The sequence below is a fragment of the Sturnus vulgaris genome, chromosome 7 (assembly GCF_052056855.1).
Source record: "Sturnus vulgaris isolate bStuVul1 chromosome 7, bStuVul1.hap1, whole genome shotgun sequence".
Classification (NCBI taxonomy): Eukaryota; Metazoa; Chordata; class Aves; order Passeriformes; family Sturnidae; genus Sturnus; species Sturnus vulgaris.
In genome coordinates this window covers 17,075,390-17,100,072 of record NC_142249.1, presented here as the reverse complement: position 1 = coordinate 17,100,072, position 24,683 = coordinate 17,075,390, and the positions used below count along the sequence as shown (strand labels likewise).

Below are 24,683 nucleotides of genomic sequence, written 5' to 3'. Positions count from 1 at the left end.
CGACTTTCGAATGCCGCGGCCGGCGGGCGGCCCGCCCCTCGCCCCGCCCCGCAGGACGGTGGCGGCGAGCGGCCCCTCCTCTGCGCTCCGCCGGGGCCGGCTGAGCCGCTCGCCGTCATGGGGCCACCGCCCTTACAGGGCCCCCGCCCTCACGGGGCCCCCGCTTTCATGGCCCCGGCTGTACCGCCCGCTCCTTGGGGCCGCCGCCTTTCGGGCTGGCAGCGCCCAGCGCTGCGGCGCCGCTGCCGCCACCCGTTCCGGCCCCACAGAGCTCAGCCGCTCCTGGAACGCCTCAGAAAAGGCCGAGCGTTCTTCTGAAGGACACACGCCACTCAAAATAGGTGTTTGTAGTTTTCAGCTGTGAGAAAGACGCTTAAATGTGACCATTAAAAGGAATTACTTTTCTTCGTACGTACTTCACACTTCAGTCCAAGTTAAGGCATTGTTTTCCAGACACCCCTGAATTTGCCCTCAAGAAGCTGACATTACCTGTGCTGGTGTAATGATGTTAAATATTTTAAGGAAATTACACATACAGGAAAAGCAGCGAAATATTTTGAAAATCAATTTACAGTGGAGGTACCAAGGGAATAAAGCTGCTAAAAACATGTCTGTTTTCCCAAAATGGATTCTTTTACGTGGTATGCCAGAGGCCGATCCCCACAGAGAGGTGATGTATTTGATTTTTGTACAATTTTGCACAGAAAGGAGTGCTGGGTGTCAAATCCGCTAAGCCAGCAAAATTACTATCAAAAACTATCGCTATTCATACATTTAGTAAACAAAGGCATTAATATTAATTGGCTACAAGTTACATAGTTCTCTGATTAATTAGTATTCTATCTACTATTATAGTCTATGTGCTCAGTCTCTTCTTTTGAGTTGGTGAATTTCATGAGTTGGTGGTCGCAATCTCAACTTGCCAGAATTACCTTCTATCTACTTGGGGCTGACTTCAGCACAGTTATTGAGTTGGTCTTGTTAGTTTCTTCCTCATCTTGGGAGTTCTGCCAAATGTCCTTGTGGCTTGTAAATTCTGCATTCTTTGTTTCCACTGTCACTAATATATCCTTCTCCCAAACTTTGTTAACATCCCTCTGGAGCTGAGATTATTGAAATATTTCAAGCTCTAAACCTCAGCAAGGCAATTCTACTGACAAGTAATTTATCTTTCTAACACCTGAACATTGTACCTTCTGCCACAGACAAAGGCAGCCCTTTGCAAGAGTCCTAAGCCCTACTCCTATTTTATTAGCAGATGAGCATTAGATAATGGCAATTATTAAATATATTTATTCATTCCAACCTAATTAAGTAGCAGATTGACAAAACACCCTCCATACCTATCCTGACAATCAGATGTACAGTGGGTAACAATTCTGTAGGTGCACAGAACCACCTGTAGCTTATTTCTTGCTCTAGGGAAACAGACTGCCACTAAATGCTAGTGCTATGGGTGTGGGCAAAAGAGGTAAGTATCCTCTAAGACATAGTCTATGTTCCATGTGTGACAAATTCCACAGTTTGGGGGCCTAAATTTTCTCTACTAAGTTTATTAAGCATACTGGTGAGTAAATTAAATTCACAGTTGGCTTCTTAAAACCAGAGACCCTTTCCCACACAGCTCTGTTGAAACAGTGGAAATCCTTACCAGGAGATACCGCAGAGATGTCATTACTCAAAATTTCAATTTCACTTACTCCAAAAGTGATTGGACAAATTTGTAGAAGATAAAAACAAGCAAGAGCTATTAACTGCCAAGGCAACATTTTTTGCTCAAGAAGGTCCTGAATTGGAGAACAGAGAAATACACTTTAAAAGTCTGACGCCTGCTGGCACAGTTCCCCCACCTTTTCCCCAGCCATCCTCTAGTAAATGTTATTTATTTTTACTGGGGAAGAGCACAAACACAGTGGCCTCTCCCACCTTGCAATGATACAGAAGCATTTCTTGCTTTGGGTGAAATGGCAGGGATCAGCTCACCCGAGGACTAGGGACCAGACTCATTTCAGGAAAGTCCCTTTCTTTCTCAGGGTATCACTTTTGCCACATAACAGGAGAGGAGTTGGGTTAGCAGGATTTCAGGTCAGTCCTGGCACGGACTTCACTTCGTGAAGGTCACTTTTCCCTCTCGCCTGGCCATAGCTGCAGATAAGCCCTGGGTGAGTGTAACTGGTGGAGTTATGCCTGGCAGACAGTAGATTGTGTTTCTCAGAGCAAACAAACAGCAGCTCTATTTTTGACATGTTTGCCATGATGCCTGCAGGGAGGATGCTCTCAGAAATCAAATCCAACTTGATTATAACTTAGTCCAGTCCTCAGCTGGAATGAAAGGTGGGATATCAGCTCTAATTTTTCACTGCTCCATTTGGTAGAATTCTGAAACAGTAGTAGAAGTTGATAGCTTCATTTACAAGTAATTAGATCCATCAGAAAACCCCGTAGTCTCTGCCTCTCTTGTTAGCAAGTCTGCTAGGTTTCCAACCAGCCACTCAGCAGTGAAACTCAATGCCTAGAAGTGTAAAAGTATTATCTAGCTTGAAACTGATAACACAAGTTGAAGGTTTAACCTCTTCTCTGTGGTGGTTTTGATTTGCTGGGTTTTTTTCTTTTGCTCAGCAGCATTGTTTCTAAGTAACATGAGAAACCAGCCATCCTGCATAGCCTAATTTCCCTGGCACACAAACTGAGGGGCAGAGGCAAGAAAGGAACAGCTGCATCAAGAGGGAATTCCTCTTCATAAATACCTGAAGTCAGAGAGGCTCCAAACCCAAATCCTGAAGCCTATTGCAATAAATGACACAGGTAGAGCATGATTTCTTCTGTACATTTATGAGATAGAGAATACGGGGACAATATTCATTAACAGCTGTGTGTATCATGGTGCAGAGGAGTAGAGCATGCACTTTCATGTTACAATAAATTGGTGGGCCAAGTGCTGGCTTCTCTCTTTGCTGTATCTTCATCTCTTACATCCTGTCTTCTTCCCAGTCCATCCCCTCTTTCTGCCACATAGATCTGATTAATAGACACACAGTAAGGAGAGGAAGGCATTGCTAAGGAACTGGAAGTAGCAGCGGGTCAATAGATTGCATTATATGAGAAAATCTACATCACTGATGGGGATGCAAGCAAGGTGCAAGCTGATGCTCAAGGCTGATTCTCATCTTAAATGGGCTCATTCTGTCCATTTCCCATTACTAAATTCTTTACCCTCACTTTCAGTACTGTGTATGTTGTCTTCTTTCTTGACTAAGTTTTTCTCAGCTCCTATTTTAATCATACTTTGGAAATGGTTTTTCTATATATTTGTAGGTGGTCTCCAAGTGTTCCACTCTCTTTATTTGTGATTTAGAGAATCACTGACAGAGATACTTTGTAGGATGCATTTTTCTCTCTCCTAGATCCACTGAGTTGATGTTACAATGACAACCAGAATATGGAAAGAAAACTCCTGAAGAAACAGATAGAAAAACTCCTGGAAGTAGTACCAGCCCACAGTTACTTTCACTGCACTTGAGATTGGCTTGTTTTCATTGCAAAGGCTTGTAGAACCTAGGTGGATGACAGCTCTCAAACCTTAGTTTTCTCTTGCTGGAAAGTATGAACAAACTTCCTTTGTCATGCTCTTCATTTTGTTACATTCAGTCTGCAGGGGGAGACCTGATGGCACAGGTGACAGTAGAGATGTGACAGCCTAGAACTTGCTTATTGAGAGCGACCAGGATGCAGAGTTGTTCCCTTGCAATTCAGCCAGGGCAGCTGCTGTCTCTAAGAGGTCTCCTAGCTCATGCAGCAGCATCTCATGCTCTTCAATGCAGGATTGCCCAGCAGACAACTCCTAGGGGATGTAAGCAGTATTCCATCTATTCCACACAAGTCCTGTGCCCATCTGCCCTAGGAATGCTTGCATGGATCAGTAGCACTTAGTCTGAGGAAAGGTTACAGAATCAGGTCTGTCCTGAGTGAGGACAAGCACCAGTAAAGCATCTCTTTCAGTCTCTTGGCTGTACAGTGAAATTCTTCTGTTGAGTCCCCAGACTATAAGTAATTGTTTCATATTTGCACTTCTTCCCATATTTTGGAGCCTTTGGAGAAGATAGCAGTGGGGTTTGAGGGAAGCTAAGATTAGCAGAGATGCAAACAACTAACAGCTTTCCTACTTGGGAACTGTCTGTGAGACATCCTGCAGCAGACTCCTACCCCTGAATTATAGTAAATTTAGCCTCGGTCTTGCACCAGCTCTAGAGTAATCTATTACATTTCCTATGCACTGGTTTGTTTAGAAGCAGCTGTAATTCAGAATTGTTTCCTTGCTTTAAGGGGAGATTATGTTGGCATCAGACTACGAGAAAAAGGATTCGATCCAAGAGGACAAAGGCAGTCCACCTTTCTAGATGACATGGTAATCACCAGACTTTCTACTTCCTATCCTCTTTAACTGCAGGGCTACTGAGAACTCTGGAAGGTGGTTGCTTGGTACAGCTAAATAATGTGTGCCTACAATGGCCAATAAAAGCTCATTACTGAAAAGAGTTCTTAAATTAGCTGTGAATAACCAATCCTGGTGTAGTGTATCCAAGATAAGTAAGGATTTTGCTGATTTTTTTAGCAAGGAAAAGCTCATTTGCAGAAGGCTTTTGATAAAGTTAAGTCAACTAAACAGATATTATTCTTCATAAATCAAAGCTGTATGTGTATAAGAGAACAAAGTCTTCCTGTGTATGTTTAAAATATCTCAAACCTCCTTGAGTATCATACAACATGAGGTACCCAGTGTAGTTACAGCTCATTTTCCCTACAATACTCTGGTCTTTCTGTCTTCAGTCAAGCAATTACAGTCAAACACACCACATGAGGTTCTTCTGTCTTTCCAGGCCCATTACAACTTAGCCCTCAGTGTTGCTTTGATGTGGTTAAGTGACTCAGATGCTCAGACTACACTGACAAGAGAGAAAATGTGAGTATTGCAAAGCCAAGGTCCTGCTGGTGCAGTGACTTACACCAGTGTGAAGATGGAGTAAAAGCAGCAGAGAATTGAGCCCAGGACTACTTTTTGTATTTATAATACCAAGCTAATCATCTTCTTGTTCAAAACACCGTACAGGAATTTTGCAGCTCACAATCGATACACATATCCCAACCGAATTGAGAGAGAAGCTGTGATATTATCTTCATGTGCTGGAATACTAATGGTAAGAGGCCAAGGAAGATGGCAGCATATTTTGTCCTATGGCAGATAGAATAGAAACACTCCCTATACCTAAAATGTCTTTGTTCATTGAAAATACAGTATACAGACAGTGCAAATATTACAAATGCATCTCATGTTTACCAAGCAGCCATAAAGTTTTGCTCAGCCTTAGAAAACAACATAGGCAGTTTCAGTAGGTGGTCCTGTGCATGTACTTGTCTCAGCCAAGTGCAAAATGACAAGGAAGTTTCAGGACCAGATCAATGGGTTCGTACTAACAGTATGAAACATTACCAGGAGCTCATGAGAGAGAAGGGGATATGAGCTTGATTTCATCCATTCACTTGAACGAATGCTACTTCTGAGAGCTGAACCTCTCTTCTCTCTTCATAGAACAGCATTCCTATAGAAAAGATCTTTGAGATTTACAGCATGAAGCCCTCAACAACACACTGGCAGAGCTCTGCAAAAGTGAGTGACTTGTTTTTTCAGCACATCTATAAAAGTGAAATTATTCTATAATATCTGTGCCTTTTAAAAAATATGCTACATTTTAAACTGAAGTAATTAGTGCTTTTACCCCATTAGTAATAGCAAATGAGTTCCAACCTTCTCTTAGAGCAAAAAGCCAGATTATTCACCACCACTTCCTTACCTTACAATGTGCTAGGGAGAGGCAAGAAAAAGGCAGTCCAGTTACTGACATCCACACTAAGATGTAATCCAGGTCCTGCACCTTTGCCATAATGAGGTTTACAGAGGAGCATTCCCACCACTATGCTCTAATTATCACTAGTGTGGAGTGGGGAAAAGAGATACTGCCTGCTTCACAAGGACCTTGCCTCTGTTCAAAGCAAGTTTCCCTAGCAATATCACTTTAATGATAGAATTGCTCTTTAAAAAGTAGGAGAGGTATTACAATCTTTAATTAATGACTTAGATCACAAGAAAGTATTCTCTGTGGCCCAGCTCCATAATGAAAAAGCATTTGTACTGGAATATATAGATTGTTTTTTCAGTAGCATATAATTTATAGATGTTTCCTAAGCAACTATTTAAAGCTGATGTGGAATTGTAGTCAGACTAGAACAGACGGTCCACATGTAATTCACAGTGTTTCTGGTGCATTTAACTTTTTTTGTTTTAATCTCAGACATGATTAGCTGTAATACTAGTGGCAGACTGACACCCAGTGTCCAGAAAGTGCTAGAGCTCATTCCAGCTCACAATTACATGCACCAGAATAGCCTTGGCTGTAACCTCTCTTAGCTGAATTCTTCCACATCAAGAACTAGAAATGTCACATGTGATGTAGGAGCATTTCACAATATGTTGTTTAGAAGGAGAGATCTTCCTCCCTACTCCTGAGAGAAGTGGGTGGATCAACTGTCCCTCCTTTTGCTGTGAATGTTACACTGTATGTTTTTACAGCCTTGCTTCTTATGGACAGGAATACTTTCCTTGATGAATTTCCAACCCAGGATATTTTTAGAAATCTCTGTTTTGAGTGCTTACTGTACACTGCAGAGGAGTGATGTTTTCTTGAAAGGTTTCCATCTAGCTACTCATGCTGTTTCCTGCGGTGGGGTGTTTGAGTTTGCTTTTGGGTTTTGGTGGGCTTTTTTTTCCTTTGGGAGGAGGAGACGTGGGGCTTTTTTAGCATTGATCTATATTCTGATGTTGTGCAAGCAGAGAAAAATAAAGAACAGAAATAGTATTTCTGCTCAGTTCATGTTACTGTCCACTTGCCTAGATTTTGCCCCTTGTGGACTCAGAGATACTTCCTTAATGATCACAAGGTAGCAAAGTCAAAAAATTTTCTGAAGAAGAAGATAAGCCAATGTTACCAGGCTCTTCAGTTTCTGTTTCAGCCAACAGCACTGCTTCATTTTAATCATGGGCTAAAGATTATTCCCACTCTACAATAAAGGAATGGAAATGCTTTGATGAGCTGGGAAACTAAGGATAATTTATTTTGCAATGTCCCAATTCATTTAAGAGGTTAAATCTACTGTTTTAAATCAACAGTGAGCCTTGGAATTCAGCTTATGCTTCTGTAAGAGTCCTAGACTCAAAGAGCTGGAATACAGCCCATCTGAAAATTCAGTCTCTGTGGATTTTTTTTCCCCACTGAAGTAAACTGGTGGAGATTTCCTGTTATCTCTCATCAGTTTTGAAGCTTTGGCTTAAATCTCCTTGTAAATCATGTGCTAACTTTATTAAGATGTATAGATACTTAGGGAGCCCAAGTCACACCCTTGAGGCAGTTCGGATGGACACTATAAATGGTGCTCGTTTATCCACCAGGACTGCTGAAGCATTTATTTTAGCTTCTGCTGACCAGAAGAGTGTGCCCATTGTCTTAGCACGTAGTTTCTGCATGTATACGAGTCTATGGGTTGTTGTCATTTCAGGACCACTGCATTCAACCTTTCAAGATCTCCCTGCATCCATCTGCCATGCTGACTGCCCCTGAAGCTGCAGAGCATGCCCAGAAGCAAAGTGAGCACATTTCACCCCAACTCATACAAAGCCAGGGCAATGGAACACCAGGCAGCAGGACCTGGCCCAGCAGAGCCACCAAGTTACAGCCCGCTGAGCTCCAACAGCTGCACATGGAAAGGATGGTCTTGTCTTGGGAGGATGAGGGGAATGTAGAGGTGTTTAGTCATTGTAGCCTGAAAATGGCATCTAGCTCGGGCTCCTGAAATTCATGACGATTGCAAAAGGCGCATTTTCCTCAGGTAGAGGTAAACAAGATTACATGTTTCCAGTAGAATCAGCCTTTATGTCTGTCAATTATTTGCTTGCTTTTATGCCTGGACTAATACTAGAACTTTTGAAAAGGTAATTTATGCTACTGGCCAGTGAGAGCCACCTACAACTTACCTGTTTCTTTTCCAAGTGCAGCAAAAATGAGTGACTTCAGGAGCATTAAAGAATTTGAAGCCAGAACCTCTTACCTCCATGTATTGCAAGTGGGCCCATGCAGTAGGTCTGTAAACCTCCCTGGTGGCACTCTATAAGCCCAAGATGATACAAGGCTCTCTCTCTCTCCCCCAAGGCATGAAGTACCAGACACCAAGAGCACATCAAAAGCAAGGCCCTCGTTCAGCAAGGAGAGCTAAAAATGACTGCAAGCAACTGGACACCCTTGACCAGAGGAAAGCAACAGGGTGACAAAGTAGGTATGGAGAATTCACACAAGCCAGTAAAACAGTTTTTGCAATGCAACACTGAATGTCCCAGTCTTGTCTACCCTTCTCAGCTTTCTTTAGCATGAGATGTTTCATAGTAACACTAAAGAATGTAAATTCTAAATTGGATTGCATGACATTGGCAGGAGGTGTCACTCATGAGCTGGAAAGTCAACTCCAGTAATACACCCATGGAAAGCATTCTTCTGCCCAATATCCCTGGAAAACACCCAAAACATTTACTACCATCACTTTTAGGCTAAAAAAAAGCCTTTTTTAAAAGAATTAACAAAAAAACTGATTCCATAAAGAACCCAGCAATGTCAGATTAGCCTAGCATAATCATGAAAGAGGTTCTGTCTTTCTATTTGTCTGTCATTTGTTAAAGCTTTTTGTTGCTAAAGCCACTGCTCCACTAAGCGACAGAGCTAAGAAAACATTCCAGCAGCAGTGCTGGATTTGCTGAATTAGAGTAAGGGGGCTCCCTACAGCCCTGAGTTCGTGTGTCACATGTCACACAGCAGGAGGGAAGCTGATCTTCCTTGCAGTCCCCATCTCTCCTGATGGATTCAACCCTTCCTGCTGTGCTTGAGCTTATTAACATTTGCATCCTGCAGGGAGCTACAGAAGAAAAACAAGGAATTTCTCCAAGAAAGACTGGAACAAACTCGAAAGTGAGGAAAGCAAATGAAGCAAAGACATAACAAAGACCCAGACTTCATGTACCTCATTTAGTTGTAGGTGAGCTAACTGATGTCTTCTACCTTAACTTTGGTAATACATTTGCAAGTTGTGTTTTAGTTGGAGTTTTGTTTGTTTTTAAATATTCACAGCCATTCCTTCCTTTCCACCCTCATATCTTGCATCTAAGACACCCATTCCTCTTCCATTAGCCACTTCTCTCCTGCTTCCTCCTGCCAGTGTGTTGGGAGCTTACATTCTCCCAGTGCATCCCTACTGCTCCTCAATGCACTATGCTACTTTTAGAGACAATGAGCGGATGCAGCACTTCAGAGGCAGGGAACACGCTTTCCCTTTTCCACAGTGCTTTGCAACTCCCATACACGATCCAGCTTTGGGCAGGATGATCTGGGCTGTGCCTCTCAGCACTCCCCTTTAACCATCCTGCTTTCTTATTTTGGTGAAGGGCTCAGCTAAAGAAAAAGCATCTCCCTGCAGTGCCAAGTAGCACAGTGCCAGTAGACTGAAGTCTCTCTTCCAATCCCCATTTGCACGTCTCTAACAGTTTACTTCTTATCCATGCTGTGCTGCCTAACAACACTCCCTATTCACTAGATGGGCTGTCACTAATCACAGCTCAATACATTTACAAATTACAAATTAACTGGTGAGTCTCCACTGAAACAAATTCAGTAGAACCATAGGCAGCAGCCAGTGACAGGACCTGAGCACATTTCATCCCAGCTCAAACAGCATCAGTCTGACCCCTTAAAAGCCAAATCAGAGAGAAATTGCACTTTGAAATGAGGTCATTACAAGAGGGAAGGAGGGGATATTGCTGCTGAGCCCGTGAGAGAACAATGATGAGGGGGTGGTTAAGATTAAACAGCTAGAGAGATTAACATCTCGTGACTGTTTTTTGTTCACTGACCTGTAATAAAATAAACAGTAAGACTAACAAATAGGTGATTAGCCTTGTTATTCCAGTGCTGTCTTTGCTGTTAGACTACTGCCATGGTCTTCACTTTTCTTTGGCTAATACTTTGTGGTTTTATAGATAAGACTGGTGAAGTTAAGAGGAGTAAGCAACAGAAAAATTATCGTAGTATGTTACACTTACTATGTTATTACTTATTTACTTATGCTAATAAACATAAACCCAGTGTTTTATTTTCAGAGTGCAAGTACCTGCCCTTTTACTACTCCTTCCCCTGTTGACTGGCTGGCATCTGATTGTCTGCACACAAAAATCAAGCCCAGCACATCATATGGTTTGCTGCTCACATGTTCAGACAGCCAGAATTAGAGAGCTGAAAGGTGCTTGTGTGTGCACCACAAGATTGGTGATTCATAGCCTTCTGCTACCTTGACTGGAAATTCCTCCTTTCCTGAGTTATATTGTCTCCAGAATGAAGAAAAAAAGGTCTTTCAGTGGCCAAATCAATTAGTCAGAACAACTTCAAACTCTTTCTTCAGGTATGCAGAAAGCAATGGACAGAGTTCAGAGCTCAGATGCAATGCAGGGTCATTAATTTCTTCTATAGAACCCAGAAGAGACCTCTGATCATATGTGCACACTATGCATACATTCTCTGTTCTTCCTAAGCACTTGAAATCATGGAAAAAGGGCAAGTGGGGAATTGAACAGGGCATTATCCACTTTTCCTTTGATAATTTAAGAGGAAATTTGTACCCCAGAGGCTGACTCCAGCAGTGGAACTCACGGTGGCATCTCTCTATCACAGTTCATAGCCCAGTTTATGACACTGAAATCAGATGGTTTCAACTAACACGCTTGACTGGACAACACAGCAGCTGAGGCACAGACATATTGTCTGCTGAACCATAGAATCTAACTTCTTAAATTGCTCTACACAAGTTTATCAGTCAGAGTTTTTACACCACAGACAGAGTCACTAGAGCACTGCCCATGCAAGCAAGCACAATTTTCTCCCTAATTTCTGCTATGGTAATCTTAAGACAAGTCACTACTGATTCTCTAGCTAGTCTGAAAATTCTCACTCATTATGGTGAAGAGCTTTTTCCTAGACAAATGTCAGGTGGAAACATCTAGCATCAATCATGGAAAAGCAGAATATCTTTTCTCCCCAGACTGATTTATCTGTTGGACAAAAATATAACCAATCTGTTCTGAAAAGCATCAATTTTGTCAGGTTGAAAAGTAATGTAAGTCCACAGGACTATGTATCTTTGAGAGGCATCTGGCAGCAACAGCAATTACCAAAGCCATGAGAAAATCAGTTTTACTCTGTCTCTCTAAAACACTGTTAAAGATGCTGGCTTCACAAGGGGAGTCATGGTTGAAAGAGTGCTAAGAGGTCCTCAAAACAGAAACTAGCCCAGACAAGCTGTTATGGAGGTGATCTGCCAGGTACTTCCTCACAGGTATTTCCACTGTCAGTGTTAAACACCCATTTCCGTGATACACGTGTGGTGTGGTTGCCAGAGGCATCCAGAGCTAGATTTCATGGCCTTTCATGGGGACTTTCCAGCAGACAAATATCAAGTCCTGAACAGCATGCTTGCAGTAACAGCAACAATACAGCAAGTCAAATACAACAGGCAAGCACACATCATGACAAGGAAATCCAACAGGATGAAGGCAGGTAGTCTGAGGTAACACAGTCTGGGATAAAAGGGCTAAATATACTAAAGAGGACAGTTACATATACTGAAGAGGACAGAAAGATATCTAACCTCTTTGGAAATGGTGAGTGCACATTAGCCCCTGTCATTTAATATGGATACTGTAAAAAAACATTAAAGAAGTGGTTTGTGGTGGAAGGCTGTGAAGGTGGAGGTTTCATATTTCCCCCCATCCATTTCTCCAGAAGACACTCTTGTCTTTCTCTTTCCTTTCTTACTATAGCACTGAAAGCCCTTTTCTTTGGCCTGAAACCTAAGCAAAGCTGTGCTCCACTAAGTCTCCCATACTTGCCCTGCCCTCCCTCCTTACAGCCACAAACACTCCTTTGTTCCACTGGAGGTGGAGCCTATGTAGTTGAAAATACAGCTCTTTTAAGTAAATTAGATCTACGAAGGTGTTCATCTGTGTGCCAAGTTACTAATGGACCACATTGACAAGGTCTTCACATGCTTGAATGAGTTCCCCCAAATACATAAGATTATAAATCTAGTTTTGGAGTGCAGTAGTTTGTTTCGATCAGAAGCTTCATCTACTGGTGATATAAGTCACTTTTATAACCAGCTTTGCATATTCCATGAAACAGTTTGTTTTTCAGAGTCAAAGACTTAGGTGCAAGGAAATGATAATTAGCACAGAACAAGTCAAGGATTGTTACCGCCCTGCACCAAACAGGAAAGGTTTAAAAATAGAGGAATACGGTTTTCTCTAGCCTACTATCTGTGCTTTAGTGTTAAAGCACTCTGCTTTAGAATTAAACAACAATCCTTCTAAGTTCCAGACAGAGAGCAACTTGAGTTTAATGCTGTTTTCTCCCTCTGAATTTTTAAAAAAGACTTTCAAAGGGAAAAACTGAACCAAGTGACACAAACTGATTTACAGTGTTAGTCAGTAATTCAGATACACTGATAAACATCTAGTAAGAACCACTTGATTTCAATCTTTATAGTCTTCCGGGATGCTGCAATTAATCACACACCAGGAAGACACTGAAACTTTTAATCACTACTTCCTCCTCACATGTCTGTGTTAAAATCTATACACAATAGAAAGCATTAGTAGGCAAAGGCTAACAACACCACGTGAGATGGAGACTTTTCCTGTCTCCAGTATAAACTATGTGACAAAGTATTGAAATGGAAGAAAAATTTATGTGCTGTCACAAAAGGAAAGTTTTCCATGGGACAAACTTGGGCAAGTGGTAATCAGCACAGGGTGGAGAAGGAGAGGAACAGACCTACACCAGAAGCTGCTCAGGTCTGCTGAGGTTGAGAGCTTTCAGGCAAAAGAGGTTCTATAAAGAACCATTTTTATATACTCATACACGTGCTTGTACCTATCCCATATTGGGTCAGATGGACCACATGAAACAGCAACAGCAGCTCAAAGTGTAGTCTACCCTACAGTTACATGGTAACTTAACTTGCACACAGCATCAGCAAATGCAGTGTAAAACATGGAAAAAATAAGAGTCCCCCATGGGAAATGCAATAAACATCATAACTACAAGAAAGACAAAACATGAGAAATCCCCACAGCTTAGAATGGTCTCTTTTGTGTTACCTTTTGCAGACGGGGCATTAGAACTCTAGTCTATAAAAGCAAACACAATGTTGGCTCATAGCTCTTAACTTTCATCTCAGTAAATTTTCAGAAGTGGGAAAGAGAAATGGAAACCCCAGTATGGCAGTGCCCCGCTCTGATACAGACACTAGGGTGGACTATGAGTCTTTGCAAATGTTTATATTGTGGATCATTTTTTATGAAGATAAGAGCTTCTGGGCCACTGCTGTGAATGTTGCAGAGACCACCTTGACCTGCAGCCCTCTGTGAAATAATGCAATTCCTTTAAGGCAAAAAAAGGCTGCTAGAGTATTTATGAGGGCCCAGTTACTCAGAACACTATCACCTTTTTAAAAGGAAGAATGATCCTGACTTCCAGAAGTGGTTCAGTCTCTGCAATTCCATCAGGTCTTGACATGTAATACTGCCCGTGAGTTCTGCTTAGCAGCACATCACAGTTTAAGAAAGTGGGTATAGTTTATCCTTCAAGATTATAGTTGCATTATAATAGTTGCACTATAGTTGCACTATAGTTGCTTTTTCTCCAAGCAACTTGAGAGACAAGCAAAGTTCAGTAAGGCAATGCAAAATTTTACTAAAGATGAAGGAGGTAATCTGTTTAATATCAAAGCTATTTCCAGAGCCTTTTCATAACTTGAAGATACTAAAACAAAGTGGACTGATTGTTCCTAGGTAAAGAATATCTTTACATCACCCAGGGAAGGGCTGGCAGAGCTAGCTGATATAAACTACTGATGTGGGCTGATGTATGCAACTTACTGTGCTATACAATGATACTTGAACATGTTAAATCAGATTTGCAATGGGTACAGTTTTCCTAACATAAAGGCTGTGTTGGTTAAAGTCAGGCAAAAGATTAATACTTGCCAAGGTGCTTCTCTCATTATTTAGGTATGCTTTCAGTATAGGCCATAGCAGCAGGAAGACTCCACATCCCCACACTCACAAGGCTCAGCAGTTTCCTACATGGCAATTGCCTGCACACCATAGGAGCATATGGAGTGACATAGTAATGTCTTGGTAAATGTCTTTTAGTAGCATAATTCTGAAAAGGCCACATTATTCAGGCCTGAGTAAGTGCCAGACATCATCCCCAAATCACATGAATATATTTGCTCCTATTGTCTTGAAACAGAGTCCTTATAAATTGCATTTCTTCAAATCATAAAGCATTTTCCATTTACTTGCTATCACATGTGTCATCATACCCTTTTGTTGGCACACCTGAGCTCTTCCCTATGGGTAAGAATTAAACCTTTTCTGTTAGTTTCAAAAGAGTGAATCTTTTTGCAATCCCATCTCCAGAACAGAACACAATTTATCAGAAATACACAGAGAAGCTGGCAATGCTCCTTTTCTTGTATATCTATCTTGTTTAGTAATGTCAAAATCAATTAAACTTCTGTCTTTTCTGTATTTTTGCTATTTGCCACTGCAGAATTCTCTTTCTCACAATATTCAGCTCCATAAAAAAGAAAAGCCTCAAGGTCAAATATTGGGTCTTACTGATATTTGTCCTAGGCTATGTCCATCACCCTGAGATCTGTTCCCTCAATGCCTGAGGTGGCTCTTGGATCTTGTATGAAATGCCTAAATTCAGGGCAGACTTTATTTATTGAAACCTTGGGAATAGAGAATTCTTGACTGTGGTGCAGTACATGCAAAAAATCGTCTCTGCAGAGGCTGGCTGACTCACACTGAGTTACTGCTCTCATACTAAATAAACAGTGAATTCTTTCCAAAATCCTGGTTCAAACAAATCTTTCTTAAGTATTACAAAAAAAATAAAGTTGTGCAATCCAGATTTCTTTTACATTTTCAGGGGAGAGGAGGAATAGGTTTAAAATATATTCACAATCAGCCAGGGTTCATGATAAGTTAAGGCATGATAAGTTAAATAGGTGTTAAAGGTCAAACTGCATATTGCTGGTAAGTGTATACTTACCATCCTCCGGTAAGTGAAGGGAAAGGTCGGATTCTTTCATCTAAGCTCTCTATTTTCACAAGTTTTCAATCTAGGAATAGATCTCAACTCTATACTTACCAGGGATACTACTGTTTTTCAGCAAAGTTCTCGAGAAAGAGAAAGCAGCACAGAGAGAACAGAACAACTAGGACACTGCAACTTTATCTGGTATGTGCTTAATTTTAAATCACTTCATCTTGGCTTGAAATGATAGGCTTTGATTTTATTTTGCCTAGCAAACATTCTGATAATGGAGTCCTTGAATAAAACCATGCAACTTTTACAGCAGTGAGGTAGACTGCTTAAAACTCACATCTCTCCTTGCTAATGTCAGAGACTTCATTTAGCCATTATTTCACACTCACATGACCCATCAGTAACAGCCTGTTAGTGATCCTCACCAGCCTTTCCCTGAAAACACTGGAGAGGAAAATAGAACTATTCTTTGCCCTTCTTGTCCTTTCTTTTGTACATGGGACACTATCTCTGCCCTCCTGCCTGTCCTTCACTGCATGAAGCAGGCTGTTCAGCTACTGTAAATGTTTGGTGTACATAAAAACACCATGCTTCAGCCAGAGGGAAATGGAGCATGAACAACTTGGCTCTCAGGGTAGAGGTGTGAAAAAGCATTTTTCCTCTTGTTCACAAACACCTAATATTGTGCATTTATGGGAAGACGTGTGTTAGCATGCTTAGCTAAACAGATTTGCAAAATAACACAGCTGTTAAGGTACAATATCTGCTCATCTGCTTAGAACAGGAAATCAAAATATTTCATTGTCTTCAGCAGGAATAAAACAGGGACCAGTTCCCCAGAGAGCAATTAACATATTGTTACTTACTGCGACAAAGTATCTGGTTCAAATAGTGCAATTGAGAACCTCGATCTGTAGTGATGTGTAAGATTACATGCCGGCATTCCTGTGGCAAAAGGCAAGAGCCAACAGAAATAATTATTCAGAGATCAGGGTGATTGGTGGCATGTCTGGGTTCTAGATTCTGCTGCATCCCAGAGCTTAGGGGTGGCTAAACTTCTCCAAAGTTTTCCACCTGAGACAGGGATGGTGGCAAGTCCTAGTTTTTAAGAACCACTGAGAAGCTGCACTTGCTCTTGTTTGCAAATGTTCAGAGAATCTCAAGATTAATTGTTAAGAACAATGGTGCTAAAGTAGAGGAACAACGGAAATTCACAAAACATCCAAGTTTTCACTAACAAGTCCTCTAGGCTCGTGCAGCTTGCTTTAAGGTTGGTAGCAGGCACTTCAGCTGCTGGCATGCAGGCTGTATTTCCCTACAAAAACACTGCTATTTTCAGATTACTCCTGTGCTTGAGTTTTTCTGAGATGCAAAAGCAGTCCAACTCCATGTAAAAGCAGCTGTCATAACAGTGTACGGCTTGGGGCAGCTGCAACAGATGGAAATAACCACACTCCTCAGACCACAGATAACGTTTGTCTAACAAGATACTCTGGCTCCAGAGCTTATGGTCAACCCACAGCCCTTCAAGTGCTCAGTTCATCTGTGGCATAGGGTCCTAGGAACAGGATCCAAGGAGAAGTTGGATGAGTACTTGGAAGACAAATCCACTGAGATTTTTTAAAAAGAAAGAAACCTCCTGCTCAGAAAACCTCTTGAGTTAAAAAAGCTTGAGGTCCTGAAATTTGAATGAAATGTCATATATATTTGCTTCATATCTACCTTCCCTCAGTGCCTGCTCCTGGAAGTCACTTGGCTGAATGGCCCATCTAACCCGTGATGGCTGCTCTGCAGTTGTTCCAGTAAGGAATACACCCGCCCTACTCAAGTTCAAGGTCTCTCAAGTTCCAAACTTCATTACCAAGTCCAGTGCCCACTGTATTAATCTGTGAAGGACCATGTGGCATCCAAAAGACAAAACTGCTCCACAAAGCAAGAGTGATCACAGACAGAGCAAAAAAAAGTGTAACACTTCTGAGCCTGACAAAGATCTTTGAGAAATACAAGCACAGGCCTGCACATAGAAGTTGTTCCTGTAATTGAACTCAATTTGCTTACCATTAACCATGGGGAAGAAGTTACTTTTGAGACAAAGAAAGCATACAAGTGTTCAGAAACAAATGCTAGACTCAAAACACATTCTTCCCTCAGTCTGCATTCAGTGTTAAAGGGTACAATTTCCTGGCTGAGGAAGCACCTCCAAGAGAGAGGCTAGCAATAGTGATGCCATTTACAACAGCCATTAGAATCACAACTAGAGCTGTATAAAAACAGGATAGCTAGATAGATAGATAGATTTGTCCCTGAAGTTTTGCACTTTCATGAAATCACCATAGAAGATTCATAGTGAAAGACACACACAAGAAAGCCCAAAACAAGTAGCATTTTGGTTGAAAAATAAGCCAATCAACAGAAAGACCCAAAATTCCTTCATGCAGTAGGAGCAAGAAACATGAAAATGCGCTGCACATTAATAAAATTTGTGAAGTTTAGTTCACGTGGGTATAGAAGAAGAGAAAAAGGAGGCAAGTACAAGTGAAAAGGTGTCACAGTTACACCCTAGCAAAAATAGCAAGGATAAGAACACTGCTGAGTGAATTGAGCATGGGTATAGCTTCTTGCAGGCAAGTACATTTGCAAACATCTTTATTTGGTCTACCAACAAAAGATGCAGAGGGGAAACTTAAAGTGGTTGTTTTATTATCTATCTCTGATAAATTTACCAAAGAAAGCCTATAGTGTACTTGACAGATTTAAAATAGTAAAACAGTTAGACATAAAAAATACTTCAACTGTGTTTTCTGTCTAGCTAATTTCTGTTTTAGTTTTTCAACTGCTGAAAGAGACCTAAAGTTTATATCATCTTAGATTTTTAAGATGTCAGGAAAATAAGGTTGAAATAACCTATATCAGACAAATGTAAGGCATAGCACCAAACAATACCACGGAATTTAATATTTCTAACTTGATTTTACTGCTGCTAAGATATGGCAGTCCAGCAGACCTATAAGTGCTCAGTGGGCTCACTTGGATTGGACAGAACTATCTTGTTTTTTTCCAATATCATTAAGAGACGTGAAAGCTTCAGCACAATTCAGATATAACAGAATTATTCCTTCCTTTATTTCTCTTCTACATTACAGCAGATTTCTAGGAACCCAGGATTGGGAGCAGGAGATGGGCATAAATTTGAATGAATGTGTGATAAACAGAAGTCATCCACAGAGCTATCAAAGAGCAAATGGGGTTTCACTTTCTCCAAATGCTCCCAAAAACTTGTCAAAAGGCTGCTAACAGGATGCTTTCAGCATGAAATAATGCCAACAGTTGCTCTTCACTTTCAGAGTCCCAAAGGGACACCCACCATTCTGAAGTACTAGAGAAAGGAAGACAGCAGTAACGGTCTGCACATCCTATCAAAAATGGATATAAGGGCTTTGCTAGTCTTAGGGCTCAGTAGATGTGTCCCTATGGACCCTTGCAGTCTTTGGATCGCTTTGTACAACCCAGGCAAAACCCTGTCAGCTTTCAAATACTTCCAGATTGGGAGTACTTTTGTTTTATTGCAGATGTCTTTGAGGGCTGCTCCACAGACCCATCAGGCCTGCATGCCTTCCTCAGCTGCTGATAAAGTGGAAACCAGCTGCTGGATGATGTATGAATGTCCCAACTACACAGGCCATCAGTACTTCCTGAAGGTGGAATCTCTCCTGACTGCCAGCACTGTGAGGGCTTCAATGTAAAAAACAAAAAAACAAAAAAACCGAAAAGAAGCAAACAAAAAACCCAAACAAACCAACCAAACAAAAATCCAAACCAAACCAAACCAAACAAAAAAAAAAAAAAAAAAACCAAAACAGCAACAAATAAAAAACCTTTCAGACCTTAGAGAAAAAAATTCTTCATTTATGATTATGAAAATCCCAAACTCCACTTGTAATGGAACTCACGGACTAACTCCATGCTTGAATTGATTAAAGGATGTACCTTTCATCTTGAGTTGTCCCATAAAAGCAATGGCCTTCACAGAAGTATTTCTTCTGTGAGTACACTGGCAAGTTGACAGCAAACAGTATCATCATGGAAATACTGCTTACCAGCTGTGTCACTGGACAGCTTAAGACAGAGTCAAGCATTAACAGTATTTACAAGGTTTATTAATAAAAATTTTTTCTAGCAATGACTATTTGAAATGCTACAGATACCAGAATCTCTCAGTTACTTATTCACTTCAACAAACAGTCCTGATGCCCAATAGTTCCTGCTACCATTTGGCATTAAATCCAGATTTCTGCACAGGATTGAATTGCTCTTACTTCCAGCTCAAGGCCTACACTGTGCTCTTTTGTTTAGCCAGGACCTCACACCATTTGGAGGCATGAACTCATGTTGACCCTCCACAGCACAGAAGTAGTAGCTTTCCCTAGGGCCTGGGGTTAGGAACCAAAAGAGAGACCCATTATATTAAAGGTTCTACAACCAGTTCACTGTGCAAGTGGGCCCCCACAAGTCTCTCACATACTCTAACAGCATGCTGTTTACACTACACTGCAGAATCTTTAAAACTCCATTTCAAGTTTTACAACAGTACCCATCATTCAGGTCTCTATACCCTTTCTGTGCTCAGGAATCAGGCTAGCCAAGTCCCTGGGATATTCACAAGGGCACACCTTTGGTTTCACATCCCACTCAGAAGCAGGCAGTATGTTTGCAGCCAACATCTAACTTTTGGGAGGCTGTAGTACTAATATTTTGCAATAACCCCACCTCTAGTCAAAGTTAGAGCTTTCCTAAGCTCATTTTCCCTTAATTACTTCCCTTCATTTGCCTTCTTCCCCAAACCAAGAGAAGTTAGGCTCCAAGTTGCTATAGCAGACATCCTTGAGACAACCTTACCCTGCTCAGCTAAGAGGGAATTAAATTCAAACAGATCAACAGACTACTAACACCTACCCATCCTTCAGTCTTGGTTGCTGCTAATGTTGGTTTTTTCCTGACACACCAATTGCTTTCAGGAATCATGCTGCAGATTCATACTGCTGAGCACTGCAATATAATGAAATAGTTAATTAAATATCCTCTTGACTAAAGCAGAATGATTTGAAGTTTAAGTATGGTAACTTCACTGATCCCTGGCTCTAAGATTGTACAGTAAAGGATGGCTTACTTTGAGTGAGAAGTCAGTTTGATGAAAGAAGCAGAACAGTTTTATGATGCAATCTTGTGCAGTAACAACTGGTGCCTTCAAACATCTGCAAAAGAAAGACAGCTGTAGCACAAACCTATATGTTAGCTCTTGCATAGCTAATCTAAATGACAGCAGAGGAGAGGGGCAGTTCTAAGACTCAACTTTCGTCCATGTATTTTTGCTGTTTAAGAACGTAGGCAGATGAAAGCATATAAACACATACTATCCATTTAGTCTGAAAGGGTCTTTGAGAGGTACCCACACAAGAACATTCCTCGCACAGCTGCAAACTTAAGGCTTGTGATAAGGGAGCCCATATTATGAAAAAGGGAGCAGAAGAGATCGAGTCCCTGCCTGAGCCTTTGACAACGGTGGAGTCATTATACTGAAGGCCCCCTGTGGAAATAAGCCGAAAGGACAGGCAAGGACAAAAATACTCACCAGGGTCCCAGGCTACCCTGGGGTAAATTCCTTTCTGAATTTAAGTCTGGTGACTGGCTTAACCACGCATATCTGAAAGCAGGGCAGGCAGGGGGACTTAATGCTATTAGCCAGACCATCACCTCTCAACTTTAACTGTGGCCAGTCTCCACTACTTTGAAAGAAAGTAACTAAAATCTCTAGATACCGGTTTATATGTCAACGGGCAAACAAATTCCTTCACATTTTCAAATTTTAGGAACAGCTAACAAGCTCTGAATTACCTGGGGTACAAAGTGAATATATAGTAACAGAAGGAAACACAACGTTAGGTTTCATGACTTACCTAGCAAAGTAATTGCAAACTCATTTGGCAATCATAGCCAAAGAACTTCAAATCACCCTGAGCAAAATGTCATCACAGAGACCTTGAAGTCTTAGAAAGACCAGCTTGCCTCTTTCCAATAGCCACACCAAATCCAATCTCAAGTTATTTTGGCCTGAATGTCTAGAAACTAGCATCCAAAAAGTCTTATTTCTTTACATTCAGCAAAAGCTATTTTGATAATGGAAATTTTACATGCAGCCACAAGGCCACTTGCTTACTTACACTGTAAAGATTACTCCTTGCTTCTGTGCAAGAGCCTGTTTGAAAAAAAAAAAAAAAAAAAAAAAAAAAAAGTGGAAGAACTGAGGGGCAGGTTCATTTCTAAGTTAATTTCTAAGTCCATTTTTATTTCAGGCCTTTATTGTTGGTAAACAAAGCATTAGCTTTAAGACATCTAGAAAAAGCTCAGCTAAAAGCTTTGCCACACATTCATCTCAGCATGATTTCTGTTGGTCTGGACTTGGTTTCAGTGGAAGCCTCAGGGCCAAACAACAGGCCTGAGAATATCTAAAAGTCAAATACAGATTTTTTCCAGTTTCATTTGCATCCACAGAAAATAAGCATAATTTCACAAAAGCAGTACTATAACATGTGTGGCTTTTCCTGCCACTTCAGAGGTTCCTGGACTCAGCTTCAATCCAGTGTAGTCCATTTCTTTGTTAAATCTTTCCTTAATACAAAATTAATGCCTTCTCCTTATCAACACCCTTCTTTCTACCCATTCTGTTACCTGGACTTGCTGACAAACAATTTCATTCCATAGTAAAATGACTGAGTGACTAATTTACAGCTCCTGATGAGAGACATTAAAACCCACAAGTAATAAACAAAGTATGAGAAATAACCACTGTTGTAAACAGCTACCACAAGACAGCAGCTAAGGAACAATGAAACACTAATGAACACTGCCTACCTGACTGTTTAAGGTCCATGAAACAATCCATACATAATTATGGAAAAGCAGGCAATGAAAAGTCTAACAAGTATCTCACAGCTGAAACAATCCATAAACACATTTTAAAGTACTCATCCTTAGCTGGCAATGCTTCTCTTTACACCTTCCTCCATTCTTTGATTTCCATATCCTTTGCTGAGTCTTCGTGTAGGTAAGTACACTGAAATATAAATTCACCTAGAAATATACTCCACCTGCAGAGACAAACCTGTAACCCACCTTTTTCCACTGACCTCTCCCATTATTGCCCATATATCTTTGTAAGAAAAAACTCATAGTGAATACTACATGTCTGTACTGGGAGAGACTAAACTTGACATACACCCAGTGATGCAGACACCTCAAAGCCACCTCAGCAACCTTACAGGGAGCTACCTGGCTTAGGGAAACCTGTAGAAGGTCAGACCAGGAGACCACTCACCCTGAATGACACAGGAACAGACTGTTCTGCTGCAAACCACAAGTGCTTTACTTTCCATCTAGAGCACCTATATAAGGCAAGAACTGCCTACACAAGCAACACTGATTGCCTAGGCCCACTAAAATAACTACATTGCTACAACTCTAGCAGAGTGGAAAATGGCTGCTTTATAGTCTGGGAGCATCCGAATTACGGGGGTGGCAGCACTTAGCCAGGGAGGAGTCTCCCATTTCTATCAGAGGATGGTTTTTTATTGCTTCGTTGAAGGTTGTTGCAGGACTGGTGTGTGTAGGAGCAGCTGCTCTTACAGGAGTCAGTAATGCAAAAGAGCAGAGCAATATCTGAAGGCAGGATTGGAATTTTACCTGGCTTTGCTAAGGCCTGACTCCTTCAAGGGGAGCAAATTGTAAAAGAAATTTGAAATAAGCTGTTGTTTAGTCTAGAAAAAGCCACAAAAATGTGATAAGAGTCTGTAACTCAAAAGACTTGATAGAAAGAGCTTCCTTTTAACGAATTACTGCAGAAGGGCCTAATAATAGTGGTTTGAATTTGCTAGAAAGGTGATGCAGGTTGGCTGTAGGGAGGAGCTCCCAGCAGTAACTCAAGCCCAGAGGTAAGTCTCTCAGTGAGGAGGCAGGCTCTCTTTTCTTCCTAGACACATTTCACCGAAGGGACTCCAGTGTGGTTTAAGCACAGAAGATCCTGCCCTGGGGACAGAGCTAGACTCTAAGCTCTTATTTTTTTCTTGATGGAAAAAATTATGTTACATCCTCAAGGCAGCAGAATATTCCGGCTAGCATCAAGTACCAGAGCACATGTATCACGCAACTAAAAATAATTTTACAGTCTCATTTTTGTCAGGGTCCCTCCATCCATGCTAGATACTATGTTTAGATATTGCAGTAAAAGATACTTCTACCACTCCCACAGCAATGATCCACATGAAACAACACTGAGCACAGATTAGCTCTTAAATTTCTCCAGGGAAACTTCACTGATCTTCTAAAAACAAGACAAATATGCAAAGGCCTGTTGTAGGAACATATCTCAATGTGTCTTTGGGCTCTTTTCTTCCTAGAAAAAAATTAATGTAGCAGACACTGCAACGATATTGCAAAGTCAATTCCTTTGCAAAGGATTTCCAAACCTTGTATTAAATCATTGCAAAGGTGTTAAAATCCCCTGAAAGTAATCAGCTGTGTAATGAATGGCAATGCTTCATTGCATGAAGCTGTACAAATCCAAATGAGGAGATGATCCAGTGGCAGAAGGACAGGACTGTGGCCAAAAGCTGCAGGACTCTGATTCTCCCAGCAAACTGGAGAGATGCCCCATGTCTCCTTAAACTGCCTCCTCTCTGCTTTGGAGTCTGACACAACATTAATTTCCAGCCTCACATTCCCAGGGAACAGGAGGGACGGAGGGAAGCCCATGGCCGGGGAGTGCCCTGCGGGGCATGCAAAGAAGATCGTGTTATTGAAGGAGCAGGAGGAAGGTCCTTCACTGGAGTGTGGAGTGCTGCTCAGCGCAGACCGGTGTGCTTGGGCAGGGCCGCGCACAAGCTGAGGGACGTCTTTTTGCATTTCTCCTTTGGAAATCTAACTTTTTTGATGGAATCGAACTTTGGTTCCTTAGTCCTATGCAAGCTCTGCATACAAGGTAGGGGGCTGCCTTACAGGGGCAGCAGGTTGAATGTATGGATGCTCGGCAGGTATGCTGGCAGCCCTCTCTGGAGCATATGTAAAACACCTTTATTTGCTTGGTAACCTCTGTTACTTATGAAGCAAAGCAGTGCGGAGGTTTCCTGAGGTGCTCAGGATGGCGATGCTGACTCTTTACGGGCACGCTCCTGGTGCAGCCGAGGGGCGCGGGCCGGGCAGGGACCGCCGGCTCGGCGGATAAGCGCCGCAGGCTGTGGATCGGCTCTGGCTCTGCCCCGGGCCCCTGCCCGCAGCCAAGATGGCACCCGCGGCTTCTCCGCCCCTCGGCGCGGCCCGGGGCGTGTGCGGGAGCGCGGGCGGGGCGGGCGATGTGGCGAGGTTCGGCCC

The 24,683-nt window shown here is 41.7% G+C and overlaps 1 protein-coding gene across 1 annotated transcript; it reads left to right on the top strand.

Moving 5' to 3' along the window:
* Positions 1 to 10: 10 nt before the first annotated feature.
* C7H2orf80 (chromosome 7 C2orf80 homolog) lies at positions 11 to 9,463 on the top strand. The gene is made up of 8 exons (XM_088167510.1): positions 11 to 360; positions 4,243 to 4,405; positions 4,878 to 4,960; positions 5,108 to 5,195; positions 5,588 to 5,665; positions 7,609 to 7,696; positions 8,259 to 8,382; positions 9,009 to 9,463. The coding sequence occupies exons 1-7, from the start codon at positions 11 to 13 to the stop codon at positions 8,372 to 8,374; spliced, it is 966 nt and encodes a 321-aa protein (XP_088023636.1). The 3' UTR covers positions 8,375 to 8,382; positions 9,009 to 9,463.
* The last annotated feature ends 15,220 nt before the right edge of the window (positions 9,464 to 24,683 follow it).